The sequence below is a fragment of the Botryllus schlosseri genome, unplaced genomic scaffold, assembly GCF_051294905.1.
Source record: "Botryllus schlosseri isolate E-star unplaced genomic scaffold, Bs_hap1 Bs100a, whole genome shotgun sequence".
Classification (NCBI taxonomy): Eukaryota; Metazoa; Chordata; class Ascidiacea; order Stolidobranchia; family Styelidae; genus Botryllus; species Botryllus schlosseri.
Window position 1 is genome coordinate 8,501 of NW_027648709.1, and position 27,783 is coordinate 36,283.

Here is a 27,783-nt window from a genome sequence, read left to right on the forward strand (position 1 = left end):
GTTTGACACTCATCAGGGTTAATAGAGAATTCACAAGAACTTTGTATATCAACAGGCATATATCATCAAATATGACGTGACAGGCTATTAATTAGAATAGTCCACTCGAGCCGATTGCTCAAGTTTTCATGGGGTTTTAATAACCAATCCTGCAGTCATGCAAGATAGAAAATTTTAGATTACCAGTAAAATTAGAAATGTCGAAACAGAAAAACCAACATCATAGAAAAAATATGAAGGTAATTGAATAAGATAACGTTCGAACGAAAGACCATGTCAGAAAATTGTTCGGACGGCAATTTGCCCAAATCTATATTTTCTCCAAATTAAAATCATAAAATTTATCAAACTGAGAAACAGTCACTTCCACTTTAAATCAATAAATAGGAAGTGAAATAATACTTGTAGTGTTTCTCGCGTATAGCATTGTGCAGTGCGTGTGTTGCGCAAATGAAAATATAGTATCACTGATTATGATCATGAATGGGAAACAACGCAAGACAGCCAACGACTGCAGCAATACGAGATGCCTGAATCCCAACAACGAATTTCACCTTTGATCTCCTGAACCTCCGTCGAAAACTCGATATTCGGCTGCAGTATGTTGAAAAGCACCCAAGACTTAGATCGAAAATTTGTGCCGTGGAAACAAACGACGATCAACCCATCACCATGGAGATAGGCGCTTCCGCCTAGCAACAAGGACTTGTTCTGCGACTTCTGGCTGCCCTCGAGCCCGGCGACATTTCCAACCGCTTTCGAAATGGCTTTGAAAACAGGGGGCCAATGCCGGCGATGATCGTATTGTTTGCCTGTGCGGAAAAAGAACAAGGTAAAAATTGGCCATTAAACATCATCTGACCAATGTAGCAGGTGGCAATCAGTCGAGGAAAAATACACATCGTCACAGCACTTAAAGGGGTACTGTACTCAAAATATGATATGGTCTAAAAATGAAGTATAAATTAAAAGGAATTCTGGTAGACATTTTCCTCAGAAAACCTCTATGGTGTCGAGGTGACATTCTAGCAAAATTTAGCCACAAAGTGGATCCGTCCGTACCTGATTGTTGCGACTGCTGCTTTGTGACGGCCGCCCTCGACCTGACCGGGGAGCTTGGCTGCGAACGGCTTTGCGTAAGCGAGGAAATGGCCCGAACCGAGCTGTGCAGCTGTTGCGCAAAGAACTCTTCCAGCATCTTGATCACGTCCGGGGTGGTCGATCTCGATATGGAGAGCTGGAAGACCCGCCAGCCGAGATCGCACGCGACGTACACGGTTCTACACATCAAGAAAGCGCTTGTAACCAAAAAACTGCCAAGCGACGCAGTACGTTTGGACTAAACGTTACTGCTATGCGAAAACAAAAATGATATGAAATTATAGTAAAACTATTTTTAAACATGAATTATAGTAGATATTATATATTTTATTTATGGCATATGCGAGGTTATGTTCAGCGTCGATATGGCTATGAAATAACATTGCCAGTTTTAACGAAATATATTGTTAACGCCATTTTAATAGTGATCAATGAGGATTGTTATAAAACATTACCTAATCCCCTGAAGTGAAAACCCGATAAGACCTTTGTGATTCGTGTGAATGAAGATAAGAGAAATAAATCGTACGATGTTTGGTGCATGTAATCTCTCGAGGCTATGATATATATACGAATGTAAAACAGCGTATAGATTCGTTCATTCTATTCAATTGACAAATTCGCAAGTACTGTTACGTCGTCGCACATTGATTCAATATAGTAACAAGACGTGGAGACGGAAACAAAACATTCGTCCGTGTGATCATCGAATATGTGTGCAATAAGCCAGGCTTTGTGGTACGTCAGCCAACGATCCAATCCACGGCGTGAATTGCCGGTCGTCGAATGCAAGGAAGCACGCAACGAATTGTAAACATAACCTTCTGGAGTCAGATTACACAAGTATAACATCTACAAACATTCGCTCTGCATTATACCAGTCAAGGCGGTAAGTGAAAAAATATCCCAGAGTAGGATTTCCAGCTAGCTACGTACTGAACTGATTCAATTTCTAGCTACAGGGTAGGTGCGATTATGTTCACAATAAGGTTAGTCATGTTCACAAACAAATACCACGCTCAAATAGCAAACAGATTTGTAGACAAAATCAAGATCATCCCACCCCTTGTCGATGTCGCTCGGAAGGCTTTTCTCCGGGTCGCACCATTCGTCTTTGAGCTGAAATTTCAGTTGCGTGAGTTGGCCCATCATCACGCAGCCGCCCATGTACTCGATTTTCCCGTCCAACGAGTCCGCCACCATTTCCAGCTTGTGGGAAGGCTCGCCTTCGGCCGGGTCAAACAGCCGGCCTGAAAAAAGACGGACGTATGAGACGCAATCGGGCACAAATATTCACAACACTTACAGTTTGCTTGGAATTGATTCAGCTCGATCTGTCCGCCAATAATTCCGCCTTTCGCATTGATTTGCGAGTTATCTAGCCCGCACGTTAGGTAGATGTCCTGGAGCGAATGAGGAATAATAGAATTGTGTATATTAATATTAATATTATTATATAAAGTATATTAGGAATTTTCGGTAAAGTGCTTCTTGGAAGAATATTACTTTAATATACAATTCAAAATTATATTCATATTGAAATAACTCGAATATTTTTATCTCACGGCTTTGGCTACTTATACTGCCCAGTGCAATTAACCGCAGGAGAGACAATACAGATATTTTCAGAGAAGAAACACACCGCACAACATCTGCAAGATGCTCACCCTGTCGCCGTTACTGTGAAACATCAGCTGGCCCGTGCTGCCCAAGGAGTCGCATGACCAAACCGTGTTCCCCATGACGTTGCTCATGTTCATCTCCACTTCGAGACGCGACATGTTCATCTTCAACATCACCAACGCTTGCCAGTGATTCGGCGATCCCGTGCCGGAACTTCCGTTATCCGAGCACCCAGGTTCTCCCTCACATTTTGGCGACTCTGCATGAAAACCTCGATTTAGATATGTGTTCAGCAACACAGCTCATCTGGGTAGTGGACCAGTTACATAACTCCTATTGCCAACAAAAGAGTTGTGTTTTCATTGCGCACACATACTTCAGTGCCGACATAACAAAAAGAACTGGGGTCACAAAAACGATGACAGTCACAAGATACTGTCTGGTTACGCTACACCGCAAAGCCATTGCTCTATGAGCGTAGCGTCGAAAAAGGATGCAAATGGAAGAATATATTTGGCATGACTTTGTGAGAGAAGGCAGATTCTGCGATTACTGTAGCGAGAGATACCGGGGTCTCAATAGAGGCAATATATTAATTGAAAAGGGTGGGTTATTTTTATTTTGTAAACGTAATTCAGTATTCAGCCTTGAGTAGCTCTATGTGAAGGTGCTCATTTCTTTCTGTTTAATAATAAGCTTAACAAATCTACGAATTAAAAATTGTGCCGCAGCCGTAGAAAGGTGTCAGTAAAGGCAGTTACTTATGTACAACTTCATCGTCCTCGTTCAAAATTATCGAACGAACAAAAATATTGAAATCTCTATTCTTTTAAACTACGATTACAGCGATAACACATGAAAACATACCTGATTTTCCTGTAGCTTTGACGCTTGCCTGCCTATGTGAAGGCGACAGCGGAGTGTCTGCAGTCAGGAAACTCAATAGGCTGTTTTCGCCTGGAGTAGGTAGCTGTGTTTTCGCGTTGGAACCTGTCTTCTTCTCCTTCCTGTGCGGATGGGGCGAATTCCTGCAGTAATCAATAGTTGGACTATGTCACGAGGTGTGACGCAACGGTAAAAATAGCGGATTACGCGGGAGGTTTTTCGCTTGCGTCGCCCAGGAAGAGTCTTCTGGCGATGCTTCTGCGGTACCACGCTTTTGGGAATGCCAGAATTTCGTTGAGTCTTCGCATGTCGTATTTGAAAGCGGCTCTGCCTGAAAAGTGCGTCGTCAACGAAATTTTACGGCAGATCCGGACAATTAGATAATTCTAGTTGTCTAAATAGACTACCGTAATTTTCCATGTATAATGCGCAAAATTTTACCGATTTTTTGCCCTAAAATAGAGGCGTGCGTATTATACACGGGTACAGCAAGCCTTGAAAAAAAAATCGTTCAGTCAAAAACTTGAAATCACGCCTTTCTTCATGTTTGTTTGAATCGCGCATCACCTCTAGCCATTGGGCATCGTAATTCGTATTATAGAGTGTAACGCGCTGCCAAATAGAGAAGCCTGTTGCCAATTAACGGAAAGCGTGCTTCTAATTAACGAGTGTCGTCTGCAAAGCACGCGATCTCTTGATGAGTTAGTTTGCCGTTTGTACGCGAGCGAAATTAGGTCGCTGATTGCTACAAGCGCGCGTGGCAATCCTTGTTGATTCATCGCGTCGCCGACAGGCCTTAACAATCCGCATACACAAGAGGCCATGTACGCAAGATATAATCGCTTGCGTAATCAGTCGCATCTCCAACAGGACCGGTTCGCCCGACATAACCGTTGGACTGAGCAATCGCGTCTGTAATTGTAATAGGCCACGTGCGCAAGATGTCGTGTGTCGCTAGCCTGAGCAATCGCGTGGCGGTGGAAAAGCATAGAAACTATAGATTACCGGGAAACAACGAAATCGGCGCTATGAATTACCCCAGCCGTCGCTTACCGATATCCAACAGACCGGAAACATGCATGATCGCGTTGTCGATTTTCCCTTTCGTGCTTCCGGACGATGACATCAAGTCGCCGACAAGAACCGCGTCACCCTTTCTACTTCTCACGAGCGTGAGCTGTAAAATATTTTCGCACGTTGCGAGCCATTGATTGGACAAGGAGACAAATGTGAAATGAGCGAGAACGTGGAGCTGTACAAGTTACATTGTATGTCTCAAATATCAAGCCCGCACAAGTAATTTCAGAGAAGCGAATGAATGGACGCAAAAGCAACGGGAGATCACATAAAATGAAAAGATAGAAAGGTGTCAAAAAGACTTGTAGTAGTGATGACATTTTTAGTGATCATTCACCGTACGTTGCAAGCTGCAGTGTATAACGACAAAATTTGAAAAATAGCATATTTAAATAGCATATTTACTGGTTTTTTGACCATAACTCATTTTGTGATCATAATAGAGAAAACTTTCTTCTTAGGACAGATAGAAACATCATGTTTTGGCAGCTTTTGAGCTAGATACGATGACTCTGCGACCAGTGGTTGCGGAGATGGGCAATTTTACCTTTCCCGTGCAGAAATTTGGGGTTGCCGGCTGCAAAATGGGGGCTACCCCCTACAGTCAATTATTTTTGAAGTTTTAGGTCATTTGTCAGGATTTAAGAACACCCTTTTTTATTTATATTGTAAATTTTTTCACTTCACCCTATTATGCGCGTTACATTCAGAAGTGAAGAAGACAGTTCTGAGAATCTGAGATAGAAAAAAAATTTGCAAATCAACAGAGTTCCACACCGACATACGAATATAAGCCTGTGATGACGTTGGCGAAAATGTATAAACCACTTCACCTTGACAAACTCCAAATTCACGCTGAGAGAGTCACGTCGTCCGCTGCCAGTTTTTGAAAACGGCGAATCCGAAGATCCGGGACTCCCGATAAAACTTGCGCTCAGGTCCAAGGGGTACGCCGAGCCGGTAGACTGTTTGCCGCCGTATGGATGGAAGACGTAGATCGAAAAATCCGATAAAACGGCCGAGAACGTGAGGCCTTTTTGGTGTTCTGTGAAAAAAAAAATCATGTAACTGAGATATCAGGTGCAGAAATAATCAAATACTCGGAAGTAGACAAATTGATACGCCATCACAGCCATCATCTTACCATTATTGCAGAATAACAAGTAAAGCCATCAAAATCTAGCCATAGTCATAACCAGATTTGTTACCGCCATGGATATGAAATGGACAACATAACAATGTTACATCGTTTAACTATGAAATTTTTAAACAGAGGACTAAAAAAAGTCATCATATTCGCGAAGTCATAATCATGGCCTCAGTACAGGAAATAAGGCCAAAAATTCAATTTAACGTTAACCGGTGCCTACGATATTCACGGCCTTATCTGGTACATTATGCTTGCAAGAGCTAACAGGCCGATGCTCACAAAATAGAAATTCGCGATTATGCGCGATTTCGCTTCTCGCTACCAGACGCATCGCCTCAGATAAGCTGTATGCATTCGTACAACAGGTCAAATCAGTACCTTACCGTCAGAAAGTGACAAGAGACAGCCTCGTAGATGCAGTTATCCACCGATTGCAGAAGTAGGATAAGTAGCGAGAAAACACCGTCATGCTCATGTAAACCATTTTATTGCATTGTAAAATCAATTCAAGCACGTGAAGAATAATTGGTACACATGTCATATTAGAAACTACTTGCAATAACCAGCTTGTATCAAAAACAAACTTGCAGCATACAAGCTACGGCAATAAGTACCGGTAATGAGAATTAAATGCATCACCGAAGAATGCAAGCTACGTCTTGCTCAACTTTCGTAGTTTTAAAGTCCGTTTTTAAAGCATTTTTCTCACAGAGGCATTAACTAACTTCTGCTTGTTATTGCAATGATTTTGTCACCAATTTCAAAGCTTGATCTCGATGATCATAACATGAAAAGTGCAAAGCCCCCCCCCCCAAATAAAAAACACAAAACTTATTCACTGCGACTTAGGGTGAGGGCAGATGATTTTTCTCAGAACAATCTAGGATAAAAAAAAACAGGATGAAACAAACACGGCAAGTGGTTCTGCGAGAGTAAACAGTCCCCCACGATTAAGTAAGTCGGAATAGCATGAACTTGCTTACAATTTACCCAGCAACTACGCACGACACTGTCTCACTATAAGGAGATAGAAATGATTCGATACTTTCAATAGCCACTTCTTCAATGACTTTTTTGAAATGGTAAAAATGACATGAGCTTGACGTCAATTTTTAGGATGGAACAGAGCAGTATTATCTGTTCAGAATTGGTAACTTCTGTTGAACCAACCAGAAACCTCCCCCCACACATTTGCCTATACCGTGAGAATTGTCAACCAAGCATTAATCAGGTTCAAGAATGAAGCCATATCTTCCGTGAGAGGCAAGTAACTTTAGTCGACTCATAGAATGGAGCAAGAGCTAAGTTGACATTCTGCTTGTTATTGCTTGGATGTAACGAGGCATATAGGCGATCAGTTTTGGCGCTTTCCGCAAATTCGAATCATTATCATGAGATTCCCTGATTTTGTGAAGATCGCTCCATGTAATAAATCCGCTGGGTGATGATACACCTGAAAAGTCGGCTCGAAAAGTTCTTCCAGTAAATTGTGCTCGGATTTGTCTCATGCATTTTTGAGATATTTCGGGAAGTTGAATAATGCGCCACACCTAGTCATCATTGAATTCCATACGGTAGAAAATTACATATAGATTGATTACCCTCTTCTGTATATGGTATACAGCTTTCTGGAGCGTGGACTCGGTCAAATCTTATGAACAGCTCATTTTAGCACACAGCTCAAAATCTTTCAACTGATCATTCTGAAATATCCTTCTCTTCGGTGGTTTTCTGCAAGGGGTCATAGTCGGGATCAATGAAGACCGTTGCAGCTCAGGCTCCGATCGGATGGTAGGAACTGGTTTTCTATCCGAAAGCACTTTTTTTTCAAAAGCCACAGTCTTTAATGTACTTTGCTACTTCGAAGTGGAACGCACAAATTACAGAATTCTTGGTCGGCTTCCAATCACGTCCGTTCACGAAAGATATCCATTTTTTGTACCTCCAAATCCTCAAATGGAAATTGAAACTTTTTGTTTAGTTGTCAAATATCCAGCCATACAACCATAAACACAGCATTTATTGACTATTATCAATTATTTGTACCTTAAGCTACACCTGAGTCACCAAGTATACACAAACAGTAACTGGAAGAAACGCCACACGAAGCTCGCCACCAATTCTTCACCACATACATAATACGCACCATAAAGAATTATTAAACCCCTGGATAGCGGTATCCTACGTCTCGCTGTAATCCGGTCAAAACGACAGCTAAACGTTTTCCACTACACTATATACGGAATATCGTTCCTTGAGTATTTAGCTAATCTCAAAAACTTTAACTCAAACTTGAGGGGTCTGCTACAGAGTATTTCGATCGCATTACTATAACCTGCCTAATAGTATCTAAGACGGTAAGACGGTGATATCTAACATTTTTGCTCCCTCCCTACACGTACATTTAAAATTTTGCTTTTTCATGTTTTCCTAGTGAGACAAAGTTAGTTCAAATTCCAACGACTTATCAATCCCTAACGACAAGTCGAATACGTACGTCCCCCTGCCGAGAAGCTACTTTCCGATTGGTCGCTGGATTTTGAGTCTTCCCGCTCTGAAATGAAATAAAGTTGGGATCGAAGTCAGCCTTGCAACGACGTGACGTTACTTTTTTCTCTCGTCTCTTCGGCAGGAAAAGGAAGTTCGGCTATGTCCTCCGCTATGCTGCTGAATTTCAAATCGATATTCGGTATCTGGAGAAGGCATTCGACACGGGACATGGGGACGCAGTTGAAGCGAACCTGGGAATGAGACAACACGGTATTTGCACATACGTAGAGACTCGAATTTACCGCGACATTTGGGAACGCATTCACAAATAAAGCGTCGGATGGTGCTACTTCACTTTCATATACATTTTATTGAAATGATCTTACTGAGAATATTAAAAAAAACAGCATCTTGTGCGTTAATAATAAACAGACACTTGAGAGCACAGAAGTTTATTAATTTCCTGAAGCTATTAACATCATGGAATCATTCTAGCCGGCCCAAAGTTTTTGGCCTTGAAATTACGGACATGCGTGCAGATATTAATAAATCAAATAGTCTGCTTTTGGTGGGCACCGGCAATGTGAATGTGAATGTGAGGTAATGCTATTCTTTAGATAAAATCTCTGCCCCAGTAAAGTTGCTACCAGTGTTGAGCGTCCAAGCATTCGAACAGGACCATCACTTATTCACAACATCTAAACACCGTTATTACCTGAGAAGGCTGCACGTTGACCTCAACAACCACATCCAGAGGCAGAGAATTCAAAGACGACTCAGACGACAGGACAGATCCTTCTTGCGTTGCTGGTTCTGCTTCCTCGTTGAGTTCAATATCGGAATTTTCCTCTTCCGAGTAACCTGACGACCCGTGCACTGATCCTGAAAATTACGGCGAAAATAGCCAATTCCTGAATATCCCAAAATCAAGCAGATTATTTAACTATCAGAGTGGTATAACGGGGTATTGTCAGTTTGTCTAGTCTGATATTGAACAATGCTACTCTCTTGACTCTCTAACACTGTTTGTGGTCAGTGTTTTAAAGCCCAAAGTCAAATTTGGGGAAATTCACAACAAAAAAGACATCGAGACTGATGGAAGAATAATTATTCTTGGGTGAGATGAGGCCACGAGGATAGAGTACAGGTACCATGTTGATATTTCTGAAATTCGTGATGTTTTTTTAAAACTTTTGACGTGCTAGTCCCCTTGAAACCGAACCCAATACCTTGTCTGGAAGAATTGACGGAAGGCTTCTGCGAAAAGCTACCCCTCGGCGTTCCTGGCTCGACGACTTCGTTCAGCGTCTGCTCCAGAAAGTCCAAAAGGTACGGGCTGATCACCATCTCCGGCAGAGACTGCAAATTCAGCTTGGCCCGTACGCACGCGCGTTTCGACCCGGTCACAGAAACCGCGGGCCTCAAGTCTTTCTCGTCAGAAAACTGTGACGGGCTGGACACTTCGATTTGAGGTATCATCGGGTTCAAATGACCCGGCCCGGGTTGAACCGGGGGCATCACGTATTCCGGGGTGTTCTCGTTCTGCTCGGCTACAGTCTCCATGGGGCCCGGGAGGAAAGCGAATGCCGGCCCATCTTTTTTCGGGGGTGTCGAAACGGTGGCAGAGGACGCGGAGTTGTATCGGACAGACACGTCCAGTCCGGGGATGTAGAACACTGTGGTGTTTTTGACGAAATTGCGGGTTTTAGACGCGGGATATGTGGACTGCCTGAAAGTACAAAAGCCGAGATAGAACTCACAAGAATTTTGTCAATGTCCCAATATTCTACTGGATCACTTTGGAAGCTAACGCCAATGTCTGTAAATGTCGACTTGGGCTGAATCTAATGTTAGGCTTTGAGTCGAGTATCACTCATTGTGACATCACATTAGTATAAATCATATGGTAAGTTCAAATATGTACCTTTTATGTGACCACCAATAATAACTAAATGCAAGTTCTACATTCAATTAATGATTGATTGACAGCTTTTATAACGTACCTATTTCATTGTACTTGGTGACAATGTTATGGGTCGAACACGACTTCACAGATGTGTCAATGGGTTGTAACCAAGTCACAAGGCTCCGAGTCACAAGTCAATCTCACTTATATTTTTGACTCGAGTCAAGTCGAGTCATTTTCAATTACCACCGAGCCAAGTCCGAGTCAAAGTCAGCGAACAGAGGATCGACTCCGAGTCATGGTATATTGACTCGAGTCCGAGTCTAAGGCCCGTATTCAAAGAGACGCCTCGAACTCAAACTCAAGGCTTGCTCGACGGAGTAGAGGCTGAGTTCAACTCCATTGGAGTAGCTCCTTGGTATTCAAAGACATTTTCTAGCTTTGCTCAGTTTCGAGTCTTACTCGACGTCGACACGTCTGGCATCATTCGCGACTGTGCGCTGTGCGCTCGCTCGGTATGAACTGCCGGGTTGGAATCCCGGTACGTTTAGCGTAATGTATTTGGTGTGCAGTATCACACCGTGAGGACAGTTAGTAGAATCTTTGGTGTGCACGAGACACCGATTCCATATTGGCAGATAGGTATACGGTACGTGTTTCATTCCTTTCAGATAAAATAGCTATTGATATGTTAGAATATTACATGCAAGTGAATGGAAACAGGCTGCAGCAAGTACGGAAGTACCTTACAGATTTTGATAATCCCGTGAAATACATCACTGAGGAACTGTGTTCTGATCGCTGTAGGCTTACGAAAGCCGGTGTTAGTGGATTATGGAGATCCTACATGACCTTACCAGTCCATCCAACGACGGCCTGCCCCTGCCCCCATTGTTGAAGTTCCTTGTTGTTTTGCGCTTTTACGCCACAGGAGGCTTTCAAGTTGTTGCTGGGAACTGGAATATGTCTCCCAGCTCACCGTTGGTTGGTGGATTGGTGCAGCTGGACAGTATTGCGATAGCTCACTCATAAAAGCTCAGCTTCAGCATACATCAAATTCCCACAAGGTGAATTCGCAGCCAATGAGGAGGACACACGATTTTACGACAAACAGCTGCTGAACAAGGTTCAAATATCCTCCAGAATAACTATGGAGAGGACTTTTGGAGTGTGGAAGAGCGTGTTCCCCTGCTTATCACTGGGTCTACGGTTGACACATCAATGACTGTGATTGATGTTCACAGCAGTGTTATACATGCTAGAAAGCACAGGTAATATACTTCTTGATTTTTTTAATATCAAGCGCTTAACTCCCTTCAAATTTAGGTGCATCATCAACAATGAAACTGATGTCCCTGTCATCCCATAAGAAGTTGTAGAGGCACCAAGAGATATACGAGGCCTAGCTCGGAGACGACGGATCGTAGAAACCCACTTTACGAATGAAATTTAATTTGTTATCACAAATAAAGAAACTGCGGTATCACTTGTATGGAACCGAACGAAATGGTACAGTGTAGAGAGAAAAGAAGTGGAACATTAACTATCAATAATCCACAGTTACATGGGCATAGCGAAAAAAGAATAAATATCACGGTGCGGTGTTGCAAGTCGAGGCTTGTGCAGTTAAACGGGCAGAGCAAAAGAAACGTATTGATGTCACGGTGCTGCAATTAGAGGCATAGTAACTATCTATAATGCACGGTTAAAAGGGTATGGCACAAGAAAAGCATTCATGTCACATTGCTGCAAGTACAAGCATAGTAACTATCAATAATCCACAGTTAAATGGGTATGGCACAAGGGGAGCATTCATGTCACATTGCTGCAAGTACAAGCATAGTAACTATCAATAATCCACAGTTAAATGGGTATGGCACAAGGGGAGCATTCATCTCACATTGCTGCAAGTACAAGCATAGTAACTATCAATAATCCACAGTTAAACGGGTATGGCCCAAGGAAAGCATTCATCTCACATTGCTGCAAGTACAAGCATAGTAACTATCAATAATCCACAGTTAAATGGGTATGGCACAAGGAAAGCATTCATGTCACATTGCTGCTAGTACAAGCATAGTAACATCAATAATGCGCAGGTAGGCTAAATGGCACAAAAAATATTTGCATCACGGTGCTGCATGCAGAAGCAATGAATCTTAAATTGAAAGCTTTTATAAAGTAGGTAGACCAGTTTCTAGTGGGACTGGTGAAGGCAAGCCTTCAAGCTTTTGCCTTGCATCTGCTATCAACAGATGCTTGGTCACAAGCATAGGCGCTGACTTTTATTTTTTTACGAGGTGGCGAAGTCTTGTGACGTCATAATCGTTCCATGTCGATGACGTCATCGTCGCTCTAAAACGCACTTTACTACATGCCGCTGGTTTATGTACAGCATTAAACTATTCGTGTGGCGTTTTAATACCGGCCCTGTGATCATTCATATCAAACCATGCAGTCGAGTTGTTAAATGGAATCTTGAAACGATACGAGTACGATCGCACGAAAATATAACTGCGCTACTAGTCTGTCCGACGGAATGCACCTAACAGAAATCAGAATTTACGTCACTGAGAATTTGGAGTTGTATCAATGTTATTCACTCGCAATGCGCTGTGATGTGAGTAACTAAATACGCTACGCACTGGCCAGGCAAGTTCGCAATTAACGCATGACAACTCTCGAACATGAGGTTTCAGGCGGACAATATTGATGATTACAAACGCGAAATCGCGCAGCCAATCAATAGTTGTCTCTTGCGATTTCTGGCTTCGCGTTGATTCAGGGATATCTAGATATCCCTGGCGTTGATTAGCTCGCATCGCGGCAATTGTTTGTCAATTAAAACAGCGATTTTGGCGGCATTGGTACATTTCCGATTTACGTTCGCGAAGCATTCTGGGAGTATACATCGGTCAATTCGTAAATTCAACTTGCATGTCGATGGCCGCCAACACATACTAATTGAATTACGTGTTGACGGCTGCACAAATTTCCTTCTACGGCCGCTGGTTGGATATCCCTGGGCTAGCACTAATTCCACTTCCGTGCGCATGCCGCGATCTTATCAATAGAAATTCACCGGCTACCAAATGCCCAATAGTTTAATATTCGATATTGTTGTTCTCGATACGACTGCATCCAGCAATCAAGTTGATCGGAACATAGAAGGTTCCCTGTTCAAACGAATCGAATAAAATCAGAATTTATGCCACCCAGAATCTCGTTATGCATCAATATTTGACAATATATCGCCTACTGCACGTTAATAACGAAAGGAACACTGAAAAATGACTTCGTGCGACAATTTCGGAGTACGAAAGTATCAAGTAGAAAACAAAAAATATGGATGGTTGCAAACGAGAAAGCGTGTATTCTAATCAGTATCGCTACGAATGGGTTTTGAGTTTGACATAGTATTGAGTAGCTTTCGTCGCGTCAATTGTTTTCTCATTATATCGGTGTTTAAGCTGTATTGCTGCATTTGCCGATTAATCTCACTGGCAAAGCCTTCTTAGAGAAACGAATATGCGCAGAAATGAATTCCATTTTGGAGGCACACACCAACACACCCTCAAATTTCGCGCTCCGATTACGAAGACTATCGCACGAAGCTAGCTAGCTTAAGAATGGTTTTGTAAACGAATGCGGGCGCACATCATTAAGATTTTAGGAAAGCAGGTCGTCTATTTGGGCGAATGGTTGGGAGAGGAGATCTAGGATGGTGTTCATGTTGACGATTTTACGCGTATGATAAGCTTGCCAAAGAGTCCGGAAGTGCTGTCAATTAGAGAGTCCCTGATCTCTGGTGAACAATTAAATACGCGCGCGTATTACGCAGCCCAATGACAGTTTTGGCAAATCAAAATGGCGAACTTGACGGCACTGATTTCAGGTGGTTTAGACCTGTGTAGTCTTTTAGAACTCAACTTCTGATCGTTACGTTCAAGTATTAGCGGGAATCAATTACGCACGTTAGAGTCTCTGCAGCGATTCGATGTTATTCAGTTTTGCGATGTCGCTCTTTAATCAATGTAACTTAAAACAATCACCAATTAGCGTAAACTCCACCGCATTGCCTCCAAACCAGCGAGAGATAGCAGCCAAAGCATGCTAGGTCCGAGACGCGATAGGTAAGCCAGCAATGGTATCTTTCGCACCAGGCCTATCGCAGATGCTCATGCTCATTGCTCATGTATATATTCAGCAATGATATCGTGTACGCCAGGCCGACGCCGCCAATCCAAATGCGATTGCGCAGGCAAACGATGGTATAGTGTGAACTGGACCTATTGCATATGCAGGCTTGTTCGAGACGCGCTAAATCGGGCTAGCGACGATTGCCACGCGCACAGGAATGAATGACCTAATTTCGCGACCATCTCAGCGGGAGATCATCACAGAATCTTCTCACTAATTGACAACATACTTCTCGTAAATCGACGCGCGGAACAATGATAATACAATTATTGAATTGCAACCGAATATTAGAGTTAGAATGGTCGTTTCGAAATGACGTGGTTTCGCGTTTCAAAAGGTTTCGATCCCCAAAAGCCTAATGGCTTCGCGCCTGGTACACACGCGTATCGAACTCGACGACGTCTCTAACGAGGTCGCGTCGATTCGCCTGATTATTAATTATTGGTCACAAATCACTCGGACGTTTGGGCATTTTGTACGAGGTGGCCGCCACCTCGTAACCTCGTAAGTCGGCGCCTATGGTCACAAGTACCGACTGCAGATCAGCAACGGACTGCTGCTTCTCTACTATGAGCCTTTGCTGTTGCAAGCAGTCAATTTCCAATTTGATCTTTTCCACTTTCAGCTCATGCTCCAAGAACATGGCATCCGATATGAAGTTGTTAACTTCAGCTCTTTTTGGTTTATTTCTTGGCATCTCTGTCTTTTCCGTTTCTTTCACCACCGGCCTAGAAGCCGGAGTTGCAGTCGTGAAACTTACATCTGAAATTGGGATATATGATATAGAAAGAACTCATTGCATAGCAAATGCGTATAAATTCTAAATAACTTATATATGCTTATAAAGCTTTACTCAGAATGTTAGTCATGACATATATGTATCTGTATATATTTACACAGATTTTAGTTAACGCTGATTAATAATAAACAATATCGATGTCAACATCACATATGCCCCAGACCCTGATCACCATTGACTGGCTATGGTCCTCATGACTATTAATCAATGCGCACTGCGCAGTGCTAATTCTGGTCAGTGTTAGCTTTCGGGTTTGCGAATATAAGGTTTTACAGTTATTAGGATACGGAGCGATTTTGGATTAAGGCACAAATTTGGTATGTACAGGAATCGCAGCTGAGCGGTAACCCAACACGCAGCAAAACCTACATAATCAGAGTCAGCGATGCTCAAATATCAACAGCGAATACCGTTGACTACTGATAGTGGGGATCACTGCTTGATATGTTGTTTTTATCAATGAAGTGTCCATTATTATGGAATACCGTACCTGAAGATGTCGATACTACGGAAACGTCCACAAACACCACTTGGTCAGAATCAAAATTGTTCTGGAGTGGCTCGAATTGTTCCGGTATCATGCTATGGATCATCTCTGGTACGGTATTGCCTTGGTTGGAGGACCTCCGACAGTTGCAGCCAGGTGGGCACGTTCCTCCGTTATATCTTCTTTCGATCTGTTGAAATGCATTCGTTACGCATTAGAACTGGCCTCGGCATATTCCTAGAATTTCATCAAAAATCTTACCTCGCCCTCATGTTATTCCAACATTTTCTAAGCTGCTTGGATGATACCTTTTGAGCATCCGGGAAGGAATTGTATTGAACGGCAAGATCTTCCCATGCAGCATTTTTCCTTTGGATAGAATTTCCATCATTTCTTTTATCCTCAAGTACATCCAGTTTGCGCTTACAAGAGTCATAAGACGGCTCTTGTCAGCCAAACTAAACCTTAATTTTGACATACTGTAACTGTAACTGGAAAAATGTTTCTGTTGAAATCCAACATTATAGTCTGCTTTACCTGAACATTATCATGCGGAAGACACATCGAGGAAACTGCGAAAAAGCAAGGCTTGTATGAATACTACCACATCACATACTTCACAACTACCATTTCATTGATATACAGTACACTATTATACAGCTTATTAAATCCAGATATTATATGAAAATGATCGAACTCTGTGGAATTTACAATGTTCTATACCGGTATAGTTTACCATTAAGATCATAAATACGACTAATATATGTGCACAGCTCATCATCCCGCAGCATACTACCAGAAAAGTCAGTGCAAAAGCGTTCGAGTAAAGCCATGAGACTGCCCCCGGCTCGACTCGGAAAACGCGCACTCGACTGCAAAATTCTCAGCTCGCCAGCTACCGCGCATCGTCTCTGAATACCAAACAGCTCAAAGTCGAGCTCGACAGAGCGTGAAGTACGACTCCAGCCGTGCTCGAACTCATTCTTGAGGTCCGCTCTCTGAATACCGATTCTTACGCAATTTTGACGCAAAGTGAGTTTGAGCACTGAGTGAGGTTTCTTGAATACGGGCCTAAGTCATTGTGTTGACCGCTCAGTTTCCAGTTGAAGTCTTGTTAAACCCGCGTCGTATAACTGACAGTTACTGTGTTTCGTGGTATCGAAAGTTTCTATACTAATGTCCCTCACTTTTAGCAGTTTCTGGTCACATTTTAAAGTACCAGTACCAATAGACGAAAACCCAATACGGTGGTTACTTTACTATTCTTCAAAATTACAATGAAATGTTGGTCTTGGCAGTCTAAGTCTCGAAAAATATGACGTAGTTCGAGTCATTACAGCCCTGTGTGTCATTTCCAGTAACGAGCAATGCTTTGTCCTACATGTTTTGTATGCCGCCATGCGACTAGTCAAGGTTTACAGCGTTCCACATCAGAAAATAGTATCAAAAATATAATTCTCGTTGATAAATTAACACTTGGTGATCATTAGAATCATAAGAATGCGATTCCTACCCACAATTCATATTTGAGTACTATAATCATTGTACCGCGATCGGATTTCTGCGAACAGAATTAGAATTAGCTTTGGGGGGTTGATAAAGATACGTCGAGCTAGATAAGAGAGAGAGAGAGAGAGAGAGATATGATATTCTTTTTCGCTTGCACCATCTAGATGCTTTGACTACGGAGTTGCGATACGGCCCCACGAGGTCATCTAGTCTGCGCCCAAGTTTTTTTTCTCCTCCATGCTATCTGTGATTGCTGAGCGGCTAGCAGGACAGCTGCGGATACCAATTTTCGAGTCTTTGGTATGACCCGGCCGGGGCCACGACCTACCGCTCGAGAAGCCAGACGCATAACCATTACACTATCGCGCTCGGTGTAAGGTTGTCAATGAGTGGAAAATGTTTGTTTACGATAACAGATCCACGTTACCGACAGCCCAACAGCGTACAGGCTGAATTAGCAATCGGCGTGCCGCCAGCTACTCACATCATTCCGTAATCGGGTCTCGGCGCTGGGTCTATTTCTTGCGCGTGTGGATGACACTCTATTTTTCCACCGTCTACGACGGCTTTCACCTCCAATTCCAACTGGATTTCGGCTTCCGGCGAACAGTTCTGCAAACGCAAATGAATACAGAATCTAACCATGTTTTCATGCTGTGTTTACTTACACCTCAAGTTTATACAGAAATTGTTACGAAATTAACATACTTTCCACTACTGAGATAAAGAAGTAACAAACAAACTTCATTTCTAACATGGAAATCATACCTACAATTACGACGCGCCAATCATAACTTGACTTTCAAAACCACATTCACTAAATATTGGCGGCAATGTAAATTCGTGTCTCTCTGTAACTTGGAAACTACATTTGTGGGATACTGACAATTTAATATTCATATCGCTACATCGTGCTCTTTTCTATCAATTCCCGTCTGAATCAGTACTTTCAATGTCACAAAATTTACAAATCAGGCACACAGAAAGCCTCGAACGTGTCAAATGAATATCTCGTAGATAATAAAGCTTTCCGACCGATTTTGACATATCCACACGAGGCACACAACACAGAAATCGCAATGTAAACGGGCGAATACCTGAGACAGATTCGCGAGGCTGGTATCCGATTTTGTCGATGGAAATTGCGTCCGATTCTTTACTTTCTTCGAAACATGTTCCTGGCCCGTCAGAGGGGAAATCGGCCCGTCCACTTCATCTGTTGATAGTTGAAGAATTCAACTGTTGGGCGAAATTAGCATAGGCCTACTACCATCTATCGTGATAGCGACGATGCACGGTAATTGTGTTAAGTTAAGCGCATTTAAAAATACTTGGGTCATACTAAATTACCTTCCACCAGTGGACGCATCTGATTCTGTGCAGCTTGTTGACTCTTGTAATCTAAAACAAAAGTCCCTGGTCATCGGTCAGCAAGAGATCCACACAGCTAGCATACGATTGACTTGTAATTCGTTTTTCCAGAAATGAGCATAAAAGCTTCCTTACGGCAGAGCACACAGGTTTTCATGGTCATGGCCTTTGCCGAAAATAAAACTCGGCATCTTGTCCCTTTTTTCCCAGCAATTTAATAGCAGTTCAGCTACCGGTTATTTTAATAACAGACCATAAAGGTATAATAATCACATCTTCCATAAAATGCTACATGACTGATTTGCTTATAACAACGTATAACGGGATGAGTCAACTATTTGTAGCAAGGTAACCCTAATGATGACATACTAAAATATTTTGGTCATACAAATGCAACACGGTAAATTACCTACTCTTTATTTAAAACACATTAATTTTGTTCAGAAACTCAGGTTGAGAGTAGCCCTGTCCAAAAACCACTAGAAACGGACCCATCATTTTCGTTATGAATCCTTGCGTTCACGCCGAGCAAGTCTCCACGCGTGTCCAACGGCGGTCTACCGGCAACGTGGTGTGCGACGGAGTCTTCAGCGCTACGGGAGCTGCGTAGGTCGCCCGCAATTTGCCCATCGCCGAGGTTCCGAGGCAGCGTCGAATATTCCGACTTTGAATGTTTTGCCGACACCTCGTTCCTGTCATGGAATTCAGGCTTAACTCCTACCCAAATTACGATCACACAAATGAACTTTCCAAATACACCATCCGAACACATGGAATAGTGCAGGCAAAATAGACGTACCCTGTATTGAAGACTGTGGCTGATTTTGCTCTATGGTGGGTATGCTTTTTCTTTTGATTCTGCACGGACAAAAAGGGATTAAAAATCATTATGTCTAATCCAAGCATTGGTTCATATTACAACAACAACAACAACACAGCATTGCTCGTGATAAAATCACTTAAAACGATCTATTTCCATGCGTTCTTCATTGATCAGGGGGATAGAACCTAGCTTATGTGCAGTCCGGCATGGGATCTTACTATATAAGGATGACAAGAACGTAATAATGTAACAAATCACTCCCCAGGTATAATCATTGTGAGGCAATACAATTGTGCACCAAGTGTCATCGATATGACATAAACCCCGATTAACTGCCATTCAAGGCCGCAAGCACTCGAATAATATCAATCAACCTTCGAATAAATGTGAAAATACTCGCCTGTGCATTTCCGCGAACGCTCGACCTTCTTAATCGACTGCGCACGACTAAACGAAAATTCGAAGACAGGGCCGCTTCCAAATCGTGCAGTCTCTTTTCTTCCTCCGCCACAGTAGACGGCTTTGCTCCGAGCTCCCGTAGATCCTTTACCACTTTTGCCTGCGTGTTTACAAAATCCTTATGGTGCAGACACGTGATAGCTAATTATCCAGATAGCCTGAGCGATATCAAAATTTAATTTTGCTGAAGAAACGGATATTTTCTTCCATTACCAAAACGTAAAGTTCTTTCTACAAGATCTTTGAATTGGTGGCAGTAACTAGAAAAGTTCATCACTTTTTACCATCAAATTCCATAAAAGTAAGAAACTAATGCTTCTAATCTGACAGGCCATGGGTCACAAGTTTGCCATCCTCATGTGAATAAAAAAACCAGGGACAGCCAAGAAGCTGATGACAAAAAAGGGGGTGATCAATTTTGAACAGGTCTAATGATAGCCTCAATACCGAAAATAAGGACAAATCAAGGACACTAATAAAAAGCAAGGACAAATCTGAGTAATAATGATGGCATGCCGTGCGTGTAACGCAGTTTGGAAAAATTAGACTTTTACGACATTTTGTCGAGAAGTGAACTGTGGTACTATAGATATCGGACGGACGCCAATTCTCCTGCCTGTTCGTTAATCTCGTGTTCGATCCACCGGTTTTTCTCAACCTGCGCCGACAAGGGCAGTGGCTGGGCGCTTGACGAGGACGCGCTGGAATAAGAGAACGTCCTTTTCACCGCGCTCGGAATGCCGTCGATTTCGTCCTCGTGGGCCGCGGCCCTGTCTTCTTCGGGTTCCGGGCTGCCAAAGTGTCGGATTGTTATGCCGAGAAATTGGTAGGATAGGGGGAAATTTGTTTTGACCGACTGCAAGCAACGTTTGTTAGCAGAGTTACCAGCGAATTCAGCACTTGGCGGCCCCTATTCCTACCCCTACCCGAACCCGAAAACAGTAATGCATACGTGGAAAATCCCTAGTGCTGAATTCACCAAGTGCCATATATCATAATTCACACCCATATTCAATGAAACAATCATTTTCTAATTTCATGCGACAACATTAATCCAGGGTTTCATAATAATAATAGTTACTAAATTTCTGATGCATAATTCACCAAGTGCCGAATTAAGCATGCCAGTTATAACGGAATGTACTCATTATGCCATTTTGTGATCCTATGAAAGGATGGGTAAATGTAGACAAATTGCCAACAAAATCTCAAGATATGAGGAATTCCCAAGAGCCCAATAAGACTTTGAAGAAGTGCCTCATCTTTATACTATGGTATTCTAGTATTCCTATAAATACATTTGTTCTGAAGTTATTATATTCACATTTATATGTAATTGATATCCATTAGAATTTATGTTGGTTACTGAAGACAGTTATTCCTTCGGAATGATTCCAACAACGTGGAAGTGCCATGGTCTCTGCGTGTGCCAGACAGGCTCCCGTGTGTACGTGAATGAGGTCAGGTTCGTCAAAAGACAGAAATATGCAGCGAAGTATCACTAAAATATGACACAAAGAAATCGGGAATGGAACTGATGCATCAGGACTTGGATAATTTCATCCAAAATAATTCTACCGTAAACGCGGAAGAATTTCCACTCATCAGAAATAGAATAGTATTTGAGATATTTGCGCAACAGATCCATACCATACCATACCAGACTATACTCTTCCAAAAATATCTCGACGTACATGTTGATGTCAAGTCCCTCGTCGTAAGAATGCCCGTCTTCGCCGGTGATCGCAAGCAGGGTGTCGGTGAGTTGGGAAAAGTACGATCCGATTTTCGTGTCGAAATGGAGGTCCATGCCTTTCATTTGCAGAGCGACGCTGACCGACGTTTTTGCGATGGACGGAACGCCGATTTGCGTGTTGAACGTCTGCGTGTCTGAGCTGATCTGTGGCGGACATTGGACGATTTGATGCAAGTTAGCCTACTATTTCAAAAGTGCATCGTAAACGGGGAATCCATGCAATTAGTATTCACTTTGGAGTAAGTGAATGAACTTATATGATGTTGGATGCTGTTTTGCCCTGTTAGAAGCGTGAATATGCTAAAGTCAAGTACGTAAAGCAAAAGGTTGCGACATGCAAGTGTGGTGATGTCATGGTGTCACATTTACTTGTTACGACGAAGAAATCGAATTAAGAAAGGTTTGATGGCTAACATTATAACCGCACAAATGAGCAGTGATATAACATATTTAACCTAAAGCAAAAAGTCAGGGATGAAATACGAGGCAGAGAGTTGATAGGTCCGAGCACAAAGTTCATAACTGCAATTCTCGGACGTCACTTTGTAATACAGCTATTATCGAAAATTAAGACTTGAAACTGACGGCAGAGGACGGCAAGCTTGAGATCGCTTCTAAAACTGCATTCGCTGCAGAGTATTTTCCGTTTTAAGGCATACCGGAGTATGCCACAAGGAATATAGAGAAGACTGTTGAAAACTTACCTGGTAAGTGCCTTCAGGAACCACCAACGCATTCATGATATAATCTGCAGACGATGAAGAGTTCTTGCCGCACGCGTTGTACTTCCAATCGTCCAACGACGTTTGGAAGTCGTCGGCGAATCTCAAGCAGAAACCCTTCAAGAAACGTGTCCTTGTTAGACCCGCCATCTACCGAATCAATGGAATGGATCTCTCTGGTCCTGACTCTAGCATTATACTTCACAAAGTCACGACAGCTCCATTCCTGAATAGGCCCCAAAAACTTGCTGCATACGAGCGTCACATCAATACCGCAAAACTAGGTTCGAAACAATGCCTTGAATTGGTTGAAAAATGCGATACACAAATATCTTGGTCAAGCCCAGATGCCCACTTTTCACTGATATATCCTTGGTGCTTTTACCAAAGCATACACAGAGATGGTCTGAGGTTTTACTTCCAGTAGTGAAAGTAATTTTGACATGGTCTTGAAAATCAACATTGATTTTGGAGCATCATCGGGAGGCGAAGCCTTACCCGCATTTGTCCTTTGGTTGTTAGAGACTGAGTGTACGACGTACGAGTGATCAACGTATTGTCGATTGTTAACACCAAAGCCGAACGAAGCTCGTCTTGGTCTTTTGCCTGAATCGTGCAATGAAGAATCAGAGAAAAATCGATTTGCAAAGTAATAGAGCTGGGAATGGGACGAACAGAAATATTCGAGATTGTGAAATATCGCAAATCCGAATCCGGGTTTGAAGTAGATCAAACACAACAACTTCCCTTGTGAAGATATTCAAAACTATAAGAACGTTTTGTGCTTCTCTCATCGAGAGTTATGCAGTGAGAGGGATGTTAATTTCAAACGGAAAACTAATATTTTCAGGTATACCCTATCCGAGTCAATTAAAAGATGCTAAAAAGAGAGATTCTGTAATGCAACGATCGCGATAATACAACCAGGTGAATCGTATGTGCAAAGTTTTGACATGAACAAGACAATGGGACATAAAACTTGCCTTGCAACTATTTACAGACATCAGGAATATTTTATTGAATAAATTCAGATGCCAGGAGTCTTTTACACTCCCCATTGACACCCTGCATCGTGCTGAATGTAATTTCACTGCACACCGACACACAAACAACAAACAAAATACCTGTTGTGTGTTGACTTTGTGGGCCACGGGCAGACATATGCCGAGGTCGTTGACGGAAAGCTGCAGGAATACCGAGTTTTTCCGATCCGACCGGGACAGCGTTTGTTTCGAACCTGGGCCAAAAGAGGTGTGTCATTGATCGAAGCGTACAAGGGTGGATCGTCGTCAGGTGTGAAATTTCGTTCAAAATGCTACACAGATCAGTGATGGATACACTGTGACAACCGCTACAGGGGATAAGTTACAGTAATAGTAAGTGAAAAGTAGTATGGGTTGGACGGACATGTTACTATCAAGTTTATGAGCGGAATATAACAACGGGGGACCTAAAAAAAATCAAAATTTCAACATTTTTTCCCTTAAAAAACCTAATTTTGACAAATATTGACCTCATGTATATAAATTAGGTGTTTTCGCACATAGTGTTAAAATGGTACTACTTATCTTCATTTTTGGTTGGAGCTGTCTGTCCCGAAAAAACTTTTTTGACTTAAAAACTGACAAATTGTTACGAGAAAATACTCTTATTTTAACGAAATCTGGACCTATGCAGAATTCCAGTAGTTACATCACACATTATGGTAGAAATGACCAGAATTTGTTGTTGTAGTACAACAACGAAAGACACTTTCTTACTTTCTCGGGTAAAATTTGTCTGTCCTTACTAAGTAGCTTGCCAAGAATGGAGAAAGAACGTTTACCAGCGGCATTTCTTCGCTGGCAACACTGAAGTTGTGCGCACTGCTGGTGACACACAAACATCTACGACACAAACGGAATGCCGGTTTCAAAGAAATTTTGACTTTGTAAACAATTATGACAGTTTTTTGACCTAGCGCTACAATTTTGACAAAATTTTGACTTATTTAAAAAATCGCCCTAGTCATCAGCCATTTTGCATCGGCAGCGAAGATGTAACCGATCAACTCTTAAAAGTAGAAGAAATCAAATTTTTTGAACTACTTCAGATCTTCATTTTCTCCTTTTCTAAGTAGCTTTGATGCAGCTTGGAAATCACTGCTTCCACTTATAATTAAGTAGAAACTTATCATATTAATGAGAGATTAAAGGTCGTTTAATCTGCATCAAAATACATTTCAACATCCGACATCGGGACCTTCGAGTGAATTGTCTTCGTTTTCTCGATACAGTCGGGTATTTCAAGGCGTTCAATGAAGCCGGCTGGCTCGATTTTAGTAACATGACGTCCGATTGTCACTCTACCTGCTTTGCAGTTTGAAGCACGGCGTTGCGCTGCTCCTTCCAATCTTCGTAAGCATTTTTATACGAAAGATACACCAAGATAGCTGTAAAAACACAAGTTCTTTTCACACGATAGCCCACAGACAGCACCGGAAATAGAGACAATAGTTACCTTTGTCAAAGGCAGTGGGTTGCACGAAAAAAAGCGGTCTCGTTAAAGAAATAAGTACGATGCTATTTTCGCTCTCGTCGGGTCCTGATAGCATAAAAATATTCCTAATCAAGTACAATTAAATCACGCCGAAAAACAAAGCATACTTTTAATATTTCTCAAACGTTCATCCAGGCTATGCATAGATGTCTTCATCGGTATTTTGTGAGTGGGCATCGTTGGATTGTGTCCGCTGGTCGTCGAAGAGCTCGCTGCAGAAAAACAGTGATTACGATGTCACAATTTACAATGATATAACAATATTTACGAGTAGTATTGAGTCTGGCGCAGGGTTGCAATGGCCCGAGTCACATTTTTCTCAAAATACGGAAATGACTCGACCCGACATAACACAGATTGACTCGACTTGGACTCGAGTCATTGCGCACGACTCTAACCAAGACATATGACTCGTGACTCAGTGACCAAGACCAGCATTTCATTGTAATTTCGAAGAATACCCACACTATTGGGATTTCGTCTATTGGTACTGGTACTTGAAAATACGACCAGAAACTGCTAAAAGTGAGGAAAAATTAGTATATTATGAATGCGGACCATTCGACATCACCAAATAGAGTTATAAAAAGTGGGTTTAACAAGACTTCAACTGGAACCTGAGCAGTCGACACAATGACTTGGACTTGAGCCATAATACCATGACTCGGACTCGACTCTCTGCTCACTGACTTGGACTCGACTCGGTGGCGAGTTGAAAATGACTTGGCTTGACTAGAGTCCAAACTATAAAAGTGAGATTGACTTGTGACTCGGAGCCTTGTGACTTGGTTACAACCCTGGTCTGGCGAGCCTGGTCAAGAGTTGACAGTATTATCAATTGACCATTGACTAGTCGCAAATATGGGTTAGCTAGGCAGTAATGTGAGCCAACAGATATGAATTTTGCAAATTCGGATTTGAAACTGCAGCACGTTCAAATCATCATGGATACAAATTTCCTAGGTCTTTTTATTCAAATATTATTTTTTTACCATGGTTTCTCAACTTTTTTGCTACACGCGCTAGTACCAGTGACTGATCTTACACCTTGATGGCTATCACGAAACTCCAATATCTACACAAACACTGTTAGGATATTGTCAACTTCCACCTCTAGGATTGTTGCACTGACCTTTCGCGGCTGGGTCATCCTTCCCTTCCCTCGTGTTTTGCAATCCGATTCGCGTCGTAAAGTAAGCCAATTCCCGAAATTCGGCTTCGGCTTCCGGGTAAACCCGGTCGTGAACGAGGCTTCCCAGAGAGAGCGTCAGGTCGACCTGCGCCTTGCCGAACATTTTCAAATACTTTGGCATGTCGATGCCTAAAACATCCCATAAAATGCGGTGACCCACGCGACACAAATCGCATTTGACACCGACACAAACCTTTCTTTTTCCTTGCCATATCCACTGTGAACACAGCTCTTGTATCCGCGGAACTGAATATATTTTCGAAAATTGCAGTGTTGTTAATAATTTTTGCAGTAGTCCTAAAGATGAATCTCGCCATATCGAACGATTTTGACAGGTAAATGTCTGTAATCATTGACCAGATCTACTCGAGCAATATTTGTGTCTTTCCTTTTCTGTTTCCACTTGAAATAGTTTTGACGCCTGTTGAAAATTGCTACTTCTACTTGCAATTGAGTAGAAATTTAAGCCTGACTGCATTGATCTTCTCTCCTCTTGAATAATTTTTCTTCGCATATCCGAGGCCCAATCGTTACCTTACCTTCAGCTGTATTTGGAGCTGATAAAGCATCGGCGGTGTAGGCTGCTGCGATTCCGATCTCAACGTGGTCTCGGACCAGAGCGGGACTGGCTTGCTTGTTTTCGAGACTTTTTCAATCATTTGGTTGATCTGCCGGATAAAAAGGAAAAAAGTTAGCTCACCAGGCATCGAAACGTTGAAGGATATGAAAAGCATGACGCATGACGTGACCAATACAGAATGTACAGCAAAAACATTTCTGGTCTCTAGCAAGTAAACTTCAATAAATTATATTCATCTGCTGTGTAAAATAACATTACTGTGTTGATACACAGTATTTGGCTAAAACACTCCACTAAAAATAGCCAAGTTATGTCTTCTCTGCGCACACACTCACACCCATCAAGGCTGAATCACCAGATTTGTTGCCAAATATCAACAAAAGCATAGCCTGGATGAAAATTTGGTAAGATCAGATTAAGTTAATTTGAAAACAATAGCTTTCGAAGCAAGCAAGGCAACCTACCTCCTTCAAGAACACTTCCTGCAGGAATATCAGTTGGTTCAACAGGTCCGTCGTGAGGCTGTGCTCGAAACTGCCGACTTCAATCGACAAGAAGAGGTAGTCTCCGGAACGCACCGCCACGCCTGTCACAATTCTTTCAATTGTCAAACGCGAAAATTCAATTCACAGCGGTATCAGTGGTCGCCTTCAATCACGATTATCTAAGAGAGATTATCGCTTTTTTGTCTTCGACTTATTCCCTTATCAATAACCACAGATAAAAGTCGACAATACGGCGTCTCACGTTCAGGGGTGCGTTGAAATCCATCGGACTTCCAAGTCTCCATTACCGGCGTGTTCGAGTCCAGCTCCCTTGCTTGTATTCACCCTCGATCTCGATGGCCGGTAACCTGATCAAGGTGGAGGTCGGATCGTCGTAGTCCTTCAAAAATGGGCAGAGGGGGTCAGTAACAATGGAGTCTTCGACGACCAAAGAAGTGGCTCGTAACGGGGTTCAAAACATCGACTCACGGTAGCTGTAAACTCGAGAATGTGGTCCGGCAACGCAAACTGGAAAGAAGCGTTCATGCCAGTGCGGCCCTCGCCCTTCAATTCCCCGGTCTTGTACGAAGCGTGAAGCGAAGGCAGCAGGGACGCCATGATAGCGACGCC

At 42.4% G+C, this 27,783-nt stretch overlaps 2 protein-coding genes across 2 annotated transcripts; both read right to left on the reverse strand.

Annotated features, from left to right (window-relative positions):
- Window positions 1–74: 74 nt before the first annotated feature.
- Window positions 75–25,073, reverse strand: LOC145432706 (bridge-like lipid transfer protein family member 1). The gene is made up of 28 exons (XM_080309541.1): window positions 25,004–25,073; window positions 24,858–24,941; window positions 24,707–24,789; window positions 24,184–24,244; window positions 23,483–23,595; window positions 22,857–22,964; window positions 22,341–22,475; window positions 21,575–21,780; window positions 20,497–20,671; window positions 19,822–19,980; window positions 19,398–19,456; window positions 19,090–19,290; window positions 18,588–18,628; window positions 18,325–18,452; window positions 17,712–17,839; window positions 9,556–10,055; window positions 9,042–9,208; window positions 8,445–8,577; window positions 8,334–8,390; window positions 5,520–5,731; window positions 4,663–4,786; window positions 3,817–3,940; window positions 3,592–3,752; window positions 2,769–2,983; window positions 2,408–2,504; window positions 2,165–2,351; window positions 1,063–1,280; window positions 75–812 (listed from the first exon to the last, which is right to left on the reverse strand). The coding sequence occupies exons 1-28, from the start codon at window positions 25,071–25,073 to the stop codon at window positions 478–480; spliced, it is 4,281 nt and encodes a 1,426-aa protein (XP_080165667.1). The 3' UTR covers window positions 75–477.
- LOC145432704 (uncharacterized) lies at window positions 24,909–27,783 on the reverse strand. The gene is made up of 8 exons (XM_080309539.1): window positions 27,643–27,783; window positions 27,416–27,553; window positions 27,133–27,254; window positions 26,628–26,756; window positions 26,282–26,334; window positions 26,029–26,217; window positions 25,004–25,108; window positions 24,909–24,941 (listed from the first exon to the last, which is right to left on the reverse strand). The coding sequence occupies exons 2-6, from the start codon at window positions 27,456–27,458 to the stop codon at window positions 26,043–26,045; spliced, it is 522 nt and encodes a 173-aa protein (XP_080165665.1). The 5' UTR covers window positions 27,459–27,553; window positions 27,643–27,783; the 3' UTR covers window positions 24,909–24,941; window positions 25,004–25,108; window positions 26,029–26,042.

Coding starts and splice junctions, on each gene's coding strand:
- LOC145432706 (XM_080309541.1), bottom strand. CDS start 25,073: ATGCCCACTCACAAAATACCGATGAAGACATCTATGCATAGCCTGGAT. Junction 3,941..4,662: donor TTCCGGTCTGTTGGATATCG/GTAAGCGACGGC, acceptor CGCACTTTTCAG/GCAGAGCCGCTTTCAAATAC. Junction 2,984..3,591: donor CAAAGCTACAGGAAAATCAG/GTATGTTTTCAT, acceptor GTTTTCATGCAG/AGTCGCCAAAATGTGAGGGA.
- LOC145432704 (XM_080309539.1), bottom strand. CDS start 27,458: ATGGAGACTTGGAAGTCCGATGGATTTCAACGCACCCCTGAAC. Junction 27,255..27,415: donor ATTTCAACGCACCCCTGAAC/GTGAGACGCCGT, acceptor GAATTGTGACAG/GCGTGGCGGTGCGTTCCGGA. Junction 26,218..26,281: donor TATGGCAAGGAAAAAGAAAG/GTTTGTGTCGGT, acceptor GGGATGTTTTAG/GCATCGACATGCCAAAGTAT.